This window comes from Tursiops truncatus, chromosome 13 (assembly GCF_011762595.2).
Source record: "Tursiops truncatus isolate mTurTru1 chromosome 13, mTurTru1.mat.Y, whole genome shotgun sequence".
In the NCBI taxonomy this organism is placed as follows: Eukaryota; Metazoa; Chordata; class Mammalia; order Artiodactyla; family Delphinidae; genus Tursiops; species Tursiops truncatus.
In genome coordinates, this window is record NC_047046.1 from 18,081,580 (window position 1) to 18,092,973 (window position 11,394).

General features: G+C 46.8%; 1 protein-coding gene across 5 annotated transcripts in view; it reads left to right on the plus strand.

Annotated features, from left to right (window-relative positions):
• Nucleotides 1–10,021, plus strand: part of CORO1C (coronin 1C) — an 83,754-nt gene extending 73,733 nt beyond the window's left edge. For all 5 annotated transcript variants that reach the window (XM_033837087.2, XM_033837088.2, XM_073790240.1 and 2 more), the window contains 7 exons: nt 1,541–1,722; nt 2,908–3,027; nt 3,884–3,988; nt 5,462–5,607; nt 7,558–7,615; nt 7,717–7,962; nt 9,059–10,021. In XM_033837087.2, the coding sequence (XP_033692978.1) occupies nt 1,541–1,722; nt 2,908–3,027; nt 3,884–3,988; nt 5,462–5,607; nt 7,558–7,615; nt 7,717–7,962; nt 9,059–9,178 (977 nt within the window). In that variant the 3' untranslated portion in view covers nt 9,179–10,021. The remainder of the gene's footprint in view (nt 1–1,540; nt 1,723–2,907; nt 3,028–3,883; nt 3,989–5,461; nt 5,608–7,557; nt 7,616–7,716; nt 7,963–9,058) is intronic.
• The last annotated feature ends 1,373 nt before the right edge of the window (nt 10,022–11,394 follow it).

Sequence of the window (11,394 nt, forward strand, 5' to 3'; positions counted from 1 at the left end):
TATACTTAAAATAGGTGCATTGTATTTCATGCAAACTATACCTTAATAAGATTGGCTTAGTAAAAAAGCAGTGCTAATGTTAGCGGTAGAATTTTAAAGATCTTTCTCCTCACCAGTAAAAAGGAGAGGAGCAGGTCAGTTTTTAACTGGGTATGAAAGGTATTTGTGACGTAGTGAGTTAAGTTAAAAATCTAATGCCTGGTACCTATTGAAACCAAGAACTACTTTAAAAAAAAAAAGTAAGACTCTCTTTTTTTAAATCACAATTGACTATAACTGGGAAGCCTTCCAGTGTTCTACTCAGAACCTCAGTCTGATAAGGAGAGAAAACAATTCCAAAGGTGGAATTCCCTCATGGAAAATACCCTATTGGCCGCCTCATCGAGGTCAAATCTAGGGTATCGTCAGCAGACTGAGCCCAGTCTCTCTTTTACACGCAGAGGAGAATGGTTGATTGCAGCGTTGTGCATAGTTTTGCATAGTTTAAGACTACGTGATCCATCCACAGTGGCTGAAGTTACTCATTTGCCTATGATGAAGGAGGCAGAGGATGGGTCAAATCTCCATCGCAGAGTTTAGCTCCAACTTTTCATACTGTCTGTCGTAGTTTTTTTCACCCATTTCCTACTTCTGACCCTAGGTAACGTAGGTGTCCTGGTTATTGGTGGCTAATTTTTCTAAGTGCTTGCAGAATTGGCTTATTGACAAGAATCCATCTTCAGGATGTCCGTCCCTTATTTTGCTTCATCCTTGAGCTAATGTCCTGGAAGCAGCAAATGGTGCCTCTTTTTAAAGGGGCCTCGGGGACTTGGGGCCAGCCCTGGAGGGAAGGGAGGATGGAGCTGAAGAGCTGAGGGGCTGTGGCTCAGTGGACCTGTGGCCTCTTTGGGGATCAGGTTCTGAATTCACGTGCCTGTTTGACGACAGTTGACGACAGTTTGTGCTTCTCAAATCAGGCCAGTCTTGGCCTATTTTTCTCTCCTTTTAAAGATAAAGATCTGCTGTGAGCAGATGGCTAGGCATTTCCCTTCACTTGTAATTTCCATGCTTTTGTGCAAGACCATGTCTTAACAGCATGGTTGATGGGAATAACCTGCCATCCAGTCTTTGTCTTGAGCCTCCTAAACCACCATTTAAACCCTTTATTTTTAGTTCCTCTGGAAAAAAAAGAAGCTGTATTCGTTCTGATGCTTGTTTTACTAGAAAAGGAAACTTAAGATCACTCAGGGTCCACCAGCCCAGTTAACTCTTAAAAAAAACCATAGGGTTCTATTTTTCTGTTGTTCTTTGTTTGGTTGGTGTTTTTGTTTGTTTCACATGAGCCCAAACTTCACAAGCTGTATTTTTCCTTTAATGTGTTTCTTTTACACAAATTTCTTTTTTTCTTGGTCACGTCAGTTTTTGACTGCCAGTAAGTAAGCCTTCTTATAATTAGCATCTCCATTTCAATACATAGGTGTGTTTATCCTCCCTGTATTTGTATCGATAGTTTTCACAAATTGTTGTTGTGCAGGCGTTTCTTATCCCTGCTTGCTTTCAGGCTGTGATAACACCATCATCATCTGGAACGTGGGGACGGGGGAAGCCCTTTTAAACCTGGACGATATACATTCGGACATGATTTACAATGTGAGCTGGAACCGGAACGGCAGTCTGATCTGCACAGCCTCCAAAGACAAGAAAGTGAGAGTAATCGATCCTAGGAAACAGGAGATTGTTGCTGTAAGTATTCCTAGGACAAAAGCCCCAGTATGTGTAGCGCTTTAGGGAGTGAGAACTTTCTGCGTTTTAAGGCAGACCACAGGGGCTGGGACTGCCAGTCCGTGGACCTTTGCTGTGTGCAGACGCCAAACTGTGAATCAGAAGAGTCTCGGCCAGGCTTCTGTCTCCCAGTTGCCCTTCTCTCCAGAGCTGTGCATTTCTAGCTTTTACCCAAGCCTTCCCTCTCACTTGGCGACCATTTCTCACAAAGAAACAAAGTTTTTTTTATCAGTTTGCTTAAGAATGTGCACGTCTAGAGCAGCTAACCCACAGAGTTTACTGCATGCTGGCTTAGGACTGCAGGTGGATCTGTTGATTCCCTCCGCTGCTCCCCAGTCGGTCTTTAAAGGGCCTGACAAGATGCCATGGGTTCTCTCCACAGCTCAGCGTCCCCGTTTCTGCCACCTGAGCTAGGCCTCCACAGAATCACACATCACAGCAAAAGATGGACACTCGGGCCTTTAGTCAGGTTGATACTGCAAGTGTCGAATCCAGAGGTGCCTCACTTCCACCCCACTCTGCCTCGTCACGGCCCTTCTCTGAGAAGGTGGCTCTTGGCCGGTGATAATTCCCAAGAGTCGAGTGACAGGCATGGCTGGTGCTTATCAAGGCCCCACACCCCGTGCTTTCTCCACTAGAACCTTCCAAGGGGTGGGGCTGGTGGGCTCCCGCTGAAGAGATGAGGCTAAGGAACGGGTTAGCCAGACTCCACTTTCTGTCCTGTGAAATTGCGAGATGCTGTAGCGACCGTCCACCTTCAGGTTATCATCATACTCTTGAGAAACAAAGGCTTGGCAGAGCTCTTTCGTGTGTTTTGTTTTTGCAGAGCCTGAACTTGGGTTGGTGGCAGGGCCTGGTGGAAGGACTGAGGCCTTTCAGTCCAGACCTGGCGCGATTGCTCGCTCACCAGCCAAGGGGCCTTGGCCAGATCCCTTGGTGTCGCTTTGTTTCCTCCTCCTTCAGGGAGGGGAGGTGGCCAGTACTGACACGCTCGTGCACGTACGTGCACACGCACACACACACACACACACCTTTGACGTGAGTGCCATGTGGGGTGGCAGGGTTCACTGTCTGAGCCCCCGCTTTCCCCCACTTTTCCTTCCTGCAGTCTGACTGTGTAAGCTGCCTCTTTGCTCTCTCGCCCAGGAGAAGGAGAAAGCACATGAAGGAGCCCGACCCATGAGGGCCATCTTTCTGGCTGACGGCAACGTCTTTACCACTGGTTTCAGCCGCATGAGCGAGCGGCAGCTGGCCCTCTGGAACCCGGTACGCCCCTTCCCAGCCCTGCCACCCCTTCCCCAGCCTCGAGTTTTCTCTTTTCTGAGCGGGCCTTTGGGTTGGGCAGTAGATGATAGGGTTCTCAGTGTCGTTTGCTGAACTCATGCTTGTTTTAAGTTGGATGTGAAGTTCTCATCCTCACTGGAGACTTACTGCGAAATGTATTTTAAAAATGCATTCTTGATACTCCCAAGGAGTCTCTGTTGACTGTAGATTTTAGAAAGAATGCGTGAAGAATCCAGTGTTTTAGACTTGGGAAATAAGTTCTAAACTTAGTTAAAATATTTCCTAAAGAACATGATCAAATGTCTAAATCAAAATAGTCATGCTTGGGAAAATGTTCATGACAGCACAAGTGGGAAAAACGTACTGAACTGCATATATGGTATGATCCCAATCTGTGTGTGCTTCTATGTTGGAAGGAAATAGGCCAAAATGGTAATTGTTTCTACCCCCCACTGGACCGTGGGATTACGGAATATGGGATGATTTTTATGTTTTTCCTTGTACCTTCTGATTTTTAAAAGAACATGAGTTTATTTTTGTAATAAGAAAAAAGTACTTTTAAAAAAGAAAGCAGTCACAAAGGAGATGGGCTCTCATCTCTGTCATGGGATCACACTGATGTGTGCATTATGTTGCCAAATCAACACAATTTTCAGTGAGTTGGATCTCATCTAGTATTCCTGTTGGTAATTACATGTATGAATATCATATGTGCATTGTTTAAACTTTCATTATTTTAGGGAAATGGCTAACTTAATTAGGGATGAAAAATGTATCATCTTATAAAAATTCACCTTTTAAAAATGTGTGTGCGTGTGTGTGTGTTTTTTTTCCCCAGAAAAATATGGAGGAACCAATTGCTCTTCATGAAATGGACACTAGCAATGGGGTGTTGCTACCTTTCTATGACCCCGACACCAGTATCATTTACTTATGTGGAAAGGTAAACAGTAATTTTGCTGTTTGATCTTAAATTTAATCCTGTAAGAAGAAAAGTTTATCCTTCAGAGATTTAGTAGATGAGCAATTGTATAGAGAAAAGTGCTCCATGGGTATAAGCTTTTGAGGGCCTCAGAGACTCTCCAGAGGGTTCTCGCTCCTGGAGTTCAGTGTTAAGGCCCAGGCCTTGCAATTACATGGCCTGACTCAAGTGTCAGGAGGTGACAGTCGTTACAAGAAGACCCCACACTGAACTCAGGACACCTTCCTGCTGCCTGATGCTTTCTGCCTAACTAAAGTGTTGGTAGCTTTATTATCATTACTGTTACTTCATTTTAGAAGGTAAAGACCTCAGTATTCCTCATTCTTCTGTAGGCTCAATTTCCCTTAGAATTTTTGTAGTTGAAATAAATGAATTAATACAAATGGAGCTGTTGATATGTTCCCTTCCCCAAACCTGTCAGATAGTCCCTTGCTGGGGATGAAGCTGGGGGTGTTTTACTTCTGTTCACAGTTGATGGAGTGGGCTGCAGACCTGCTTGACATTTTTATAGGTCAGTTATTTAGAAACTGAGATCTTGTCTGTTTCCTTGAAAGTCATTTTACTTGAGATGTTAACAGCTGCCATAGACTGCATTGTTACCCAGATGTTACTAACACTGGGTGGAAAGTTACTGTGAGTATGTAGAAAACAAATAGTGTATGATTAGCTTGTCTTCCATTTTTTTAGATAGTTACATCCTTGAAACAAATGGAAATATGAGAAAGGAGAGGGTTGTTAGGGCAGAGTACCGCCTAGCTATTCATCACTTCTTCTTACACACACATCTCCTCCCTCAGGCAGGATTGCCTTCATTGTGCAGGTTCATGTAACTGTGCAGACAGTTATTTACACTGAGAGAGGCTAGCACGTTCTTCAGGTCTTCAAAAAAATCTGACCATTCTAAGCCAAATTATCACAGAACTTGACGCATTGTAATGGGATAGCATTCTCCTCTGAACTTTTACTCACTAAAACTAATGTCTCTTCATTAGAAAAATCTTACTTCTTATTATCCGATTGTCTGGTGTTAGCGCCCTCAGGTCTGTGCCCGTGGAGGTATGCTGAAAAGTCAGTAATTGCCCGCTAGCCCCTCTTGGTCTGCTGTTTGTTTGTTGTGGCGCAGTTGTTGGGCGGAGGTGTTAACCTTTCTGCTCCGACTCTGACTTGGGGCCAGACTCAGTGCAGGAAAGTCAGAACCTTCAGGAGGAGGCAGAGGAGGCTGTTTAAAGGGCGAGCTAGCCTTGCACAAGCGAGGGCTTGCTCTGCCAGGAAGAGAAACCATCATGTGCTCGAGGCAAGCCTCCTAACGGGAGGAAAGGTCAGCCAGCGTAGCGGAGTCCCAGTCAGTGCTGGGTGTATAGAGGAGAGAGACACCCACCTAAATCAGATATTTCGGCTAACGTGAAACGCAAACCTGTCTCCGATTCCTTGTAGGGTGACAGCAGTATCCGCTATTTTGAGATCACGAACGAATCCCCGTATGTCCACTACCTCAACACATTCAGCAGCAAGGAACCTCAGAGGGGGATGGGTTACATGCCCAAGAGGGGACTCGATGTCAACAAATGTGAGATTGCCAGGTAAAGAATCGGTATCGGAAAGTGTTCAGCCTGCTTACGCCATTCGTGTCCACGCCTGAGTCTTTCTACCTGTGTGTGTGCAGTAGAATCGTAGAATTAGTATCTTGTTTGCTGCCTGTTCTTAGAAACGTGGAGTTTGAAAGCAAGAAGAAACTCTTCAAAATCATTTCATCCAGCTGTGCCCTCCCCATCCTTCAGATGATAAACTTGAAATGCAGCGGTTAAGAGGCTTCACTGGGGCGTATCACACCCTGATTTAAGTAGTGAAACCATCGTTGCTTGTCTTCAGGCTGCGACTGTGGCCAGTGTCCCCTGGGAGGCAACCAGGAAGAGCCTTTCCCTGGGATGGAAATGAGGGATGGTTTTTCTGCCCTGCAGAGGGACCAGCCAGGTTCCAAACCGGGTTGTGGAGCCCGCAGATCCGAAACTAGAGAAACAAAGTTCTACAGCGGGTGTTAGGTTAGCTTGGCTTAGGAAGCTTGGCTGTGTGTTGTAACTTCCGCCTCTCTGGACTACTCTGTGGAGTTTTTATAACGCTGCGTTTATATGGACATTTTTCTAAGCGTGCTGACCTGGTCACGCAAATAATTGACACTTACATCTTTAAAAATATAAGAAATCTTTATGAGCCCTTTTTTTAATATTAATCACTGCACGGTTCTTTTTGTTTTTGTTTTTTTTATAATACCTTCAACTCTATAGCTAGAGTAATGAAGGAAAGCTGTCACAGGTAATTCTAAATTGTGGTTTAAATCAAACTAATCAAAATGTGGTTCAAAACAGATTGAATCTGAATTTCAAAATTACATTCAGGATTTGGGAACACATTTATTTTACTGTCATCTAAAAGTTTAAAAGACGTAGTCGGCCCTTTGTATTTGCAAGTTCCAAATCCAAGGATTGAGCATATTTGGAAACAAAAGTTCCAGAAAGTTCCAAAAAGCAAAACGAATTTGTGGCGCATGGGAAACCATTTACGTAGCATTTACTTTGTGTTTACAACTGTTCACATAGCATTTACGTTGTACTGGGTATGGTAAGTAATCTAGAATGACTTAGAATATAAAATGCTATGCCATGTTATGTAAGGGACTTGAGCATCCACAGATGTTGGTGTCCGCAGCACCTCCTGGAACCCACCCCCCGCAGATACCGAGGGATGACTGTATAAGGAAGTCATTCAGGACCCCTCCTGGTTACTCAGTATTTCTGGGGCGTTGGTTACGTGTTGGGCGCTGTGCTAATCACACAGCCCGGATCCCCTTTCTCTTTGTACCTGTGCTGTGAGGCGGGTGCTGGTTTACCCCCCATGTGGGCTTGAGGCTGGGTCAGGTGGGCACATGCCCAGGTGTGGGGGGTGGAGCTGGCCATCCAGCCCAGGCCAGCCGCACAGGTTTTGGGCTTGGTCTTCCTACTCTTCCCACACCCTGGATAATTCCAGATTTTTCTTGAGTGTTATGCATGATGTGGTTTGCTCGGATGCCAACATTTAATTCCTAGGATTGTCTTCGTTTCCTTTTTAAAAATCCTATTTACACTTAACGAAAGTTCAGCCACTTCACGTTGGCAGAAGACGTGGCATCCAGGTCATAGGTACTCTCTGAGACATGGGTGTTCACTGTCTTCTGGCTTGGTAATTTTCTCATAAGCGGCTCATTGTCGGTGGTGTTAATCATTTCCCCACAGTTGATTTGCCCCCAGGTAATTGGAACTTGACTGTCACCATGATGCATAGGCCTCTGTTCGGTCTCCTATCCGCTGTTCCCTAGCATAGCTCCTCTCAGCTTCTGTTTTCTCCTCTGTGAAATGGGAACGCTGAGTTCTACCTGCTCCCCACGATGCGTCCGATGAGGTGATGGGCAAACACAGAACGTACGAGTGAATTATTAAGCCTGTTACTTGGCCTCCTGTTTCACTTAATGCAACTTTGCCTTTATTTCTTCTTTGAAGATTCTTCAAACTTCACGAGAGAAAGTGTGAGCCTATTATCATGACTGTCCCCAGGAAGGTAAGTGCCCAGTTGTCTAGGCAATCCATGTTTTTAAAAGGTTTTAAAAATCCCAGAGCTCCCTTCCTTACCTGTGGATTTCTCCACTGTGTCTCGTGTAGTCTGACCTTTTCCAGGATGACCTGTACCCTGACACGGCGGGGCCCGAAGCGGCGCTGGAGGCGGAAGAGTGGTTCGAGGGGAGGAATGCAGATCCACTCCTCATCTCCCTGAAGCACGGATACATTCCCGGCAAAAACAGGGACCTCAAGGTGGTCAAGAAGAACATTCTGGACAGCAAGCCCACGGCAAACAAGAAGTGCGACCTGATCAGCGTCCCCAAGAAGACCGCAGACACGGCCAGCGTGGTAAGGACCGCAGGGCCTGGGGCGTGCTGGGCCGGCTCAGCCTGGCCCTCCCGAACACGCCTGCCAGCCTGGGCGTCTGCGGGCACTGTCCCCGCTGGACGGATGGGGTTCAGTAATGGTAACAGGCACTGTTTGTAGGAACCACCTTGATGACGTGACATTTATGAGTTTGACTCCTTTAGCTCTCTTTTTTATGATGACCAGGATAGAAGTCGGTCTGTTACCGATGCCGGGAAGATGAGGTCCCAGGAAGGAGGGAGTGGTGAGAGATTTTAGAAGTTGCTAAGTGTTTGAGTGGCAGAAGGATCTGGGGTGAGTGGGACTTAGAGGCAGAGATGATCCTGGGCATCTTGGCAAGAATTGTTTCAGGGGAGTGATGGAGACCAGAGGCTGACAGTGAAGACCCCTGTGGCCACGGGAGAGCAGGGTCGAGCCAGGGAGGAGAGGGGGCTGGTGTCGGCAGGCTGTAGAATGGAGTTCTGGGGGCCAGGAGGGGCCGGGAATTGTCGATGTGGAGGTGGCAGAGACAAGAGGCAAAGTGCCCTCAGGAGCTAGTGTTTTGACTGTGACCGAGCAAGCCACATGAGGCACCACAGCTTTGGGGACTGCAGGGTTTCCTGCAGAAGAATCAGCTCCACAAGGGAGAAGCTCAGGCTCTTTAGAGGAGCAGGCAGGGCAAGGGATGTGGTTCCCAAGGACCTTTCTAGGAGCTGATGGGAGCTCAGTAGCCTCTGGCGGGTCACCCGTCACCCTGGTCACATAGAAGATGCTCCTGCTGGAGTTGGCTGATCGGGGTGGTTGGGATGTGGGGCAGCCTTGCAGGGATCAGTCTCTTCCTGCAGTTTAGTTGTGTCCCAGGAGTCTCCATCCAGGTTGGCGCACAGGTGGGGCCAGGAGCCGTGATACACTGTTGCTTTGCTGTGGGTGCCAGTTGGCCCAGCCAGCGTTCCTGGCGTTCCTACAAGGCTCAGCCGGGCTGCTGCAGCCTGCCACTTCCAAAATGGGAGGCCACAGTTATACCCGTGCATTCCACCTGTGCTGAACGTTGCTGCTTTTTAGTCATCCTCTTCCCTCCCCTCTTTTTTCGTTTCCTTAGCAAAATGAAGCCAAATTGGATGAGATTTTGAAAGAGATCAAATCTATAAAAGACACAATCTGCAATCAAGATGAGCGTATTTCCAAGTTAGAACAGCAGATGGCAAAGATAGCAGCCTGAAGGCCCACCCCCACCCCGCAGACGGAGCAGGAACGCGCTCGTGGCTGGTAGTTGGTGTGGTCCCAGGGAGGGCGAGAGGGAGGCACTGCCCCTTGGAGACATTTCAGATCTGTCGACCAGCGATAGGCCACATTCCAGTAAGGACTCAACTCGTCTCCCAAATTTGCAGAAACAAAATGTGGTTTAAAAGCTGAGCTTTTTACCAGAAAGCTTTTTTTGATGTTTTAAGTGTTATGTGACTTGTGAACTTCTAAAAGACAAAAGTGCTACTTTGATAATCCCAGATATTCTGAATTTTAGAAAACCAACCAATTCTGATTCAGTGTCCTGCCCAAGTACCTTTGTTTTTTTTTGTTTTTGGTTTTTTTTTTACAAACAGGGACCAATGCCACATTGCTTTTTATATTTCTTTTTTTTTTTTAATGTTGCCAAAACCAAAAGTAGCTTTTTTTTCTTTGTATTTTGCTACTTTGCAGTATTTGTGTGTGGGGTTTTTTTTTCTCCTTAATTTGAAAGGGACAGCACTGTGTATGTTTATAAACTAAATGAAGATATTATTTTGTATAAACATTCATCTGAGAACAATCAGAGCAGTAGCCACTCTGTGCTGGCTTCTTTGCAGCACAAACCTGGTCATCTTAATGACTGTACAAAAGGAAGACTTGAAAAATCACGTGGATTCATATTCCCACCCCTCCCTTTCCATCGAGTCTTCTGATCAAAAAAAAGCTCATATCGAATCGTTTCCTTTCTCTTTTCTAGAAATTGGGTGGTTGTACCAGAATGGAACTTTGCTTCTTGGTTATCCTGTGCTTCAGATGATTATAATCGAACCTAAACTAGCATGTGTTTCTGCGGTTTTGTTACACACATAGAATCTATTACCTTCATCACTTTAACGTCATGTTCCAGATTTTGGTCAGTACTTGACAAGGGTGTCCAGGACGAGGAGCCACACGTGCTGTGAGGTGTTCCTTCTTGTCCCTTTCAGCAGCTGGCCTGGCTCCCGAGTACCCTGGGATGGGGTGAGACAGACTAGGGAACCTGGAGGGAAGCGTTCACCCCACGTGATCCTCTGCTTTCCCGCGAGTCCCGTGCTGCCCCCTCGCTGTGCTAGACAGGTCCCCCACACCCCTGGAGCTCCTGCCCTTTCTTCTCCCTCCTGTATGCAGCCCCCTCTCTCAGGGCTCCCTCGGCCATCCTCCCTCCTCCTGCCTTTCGGTGCTAACTGCATTCTGCTAAGCTGAGGCCAGAGGGTGCTGTTGAATATTGATATTGAGACTGGGGACGAGGGTTGAGAAGGAAGCAGACGTCTGCTGTAGCTTTGATGGTGCAACTGGTCCCTGCGCACCCTCTTCACGAACTCCCCCGCACCCCCCTGCAGCTGCACTGTGGCTGGATCTGAGCACAGAGACTACCCAGCCCCCGGCCAGACACTGATCTCCCATGGCCTGCCCCACTCCCGGGTTAGCTAGGACTTCTCTCCATTTCCATTTTCTCAGAGTGCGTGCTTGAGGAACAAGATTTAAAGAGCCTCTGCTTTGGAAGGGCTGAGGGCCTGTGGTGGAACGGGAATCGTGTCAAGCATTAGGACCACGGCGGGGACGCTTGCACGTGCTCTTGCTGGCGTGGGGACGGTTTGGGACTGGCTGGAAGCGTCTGTGCGCAGGGACCCAGGCTGAGGCAGAGCGTGGCGTCGGTGGGTTGGGCTGCATGGTCAAGCTGTCCTCGTGTCTGAATAGAGAAGAAGGTACCGTGTTCTTTACCAGTCGTGGGATTGCCGTCTCCATGGTTTCAGGGCATCTGAATGTTTGGTGTGGTTTTGTGTGTGCGTGCGTGTGTGTTTTAAATATTAAAGTGGATAATGAGGTGTTAAGAGAACAATAATAGTGATTTATATTCAAACCTGTATGTGTTTCTTTATCAACATAATCTGTTGAGGACCTTCATTTTTAAGATTCAGAAGTGTCCTAAGGTTCAGACACCCAATTAATTAAGTGAACAAAATTGTTGATGGCGGTGAAACACCGTAGGGAATGCGGTTCGGAGAGAAGAGGAGGGTGAGGGCGAGTTATCCTGATCTTAATATGTAGTGTAGGCTTATTTAATGGACGGACTCCCTGCCAGTCTCAGTGGGCGCCTCAAGCTCTGTGGATTATTTTTCCTGTTTTGCCTTTTTTTTTTAAATCCGTGCTATCCCAGAGGAAAACCAGTGA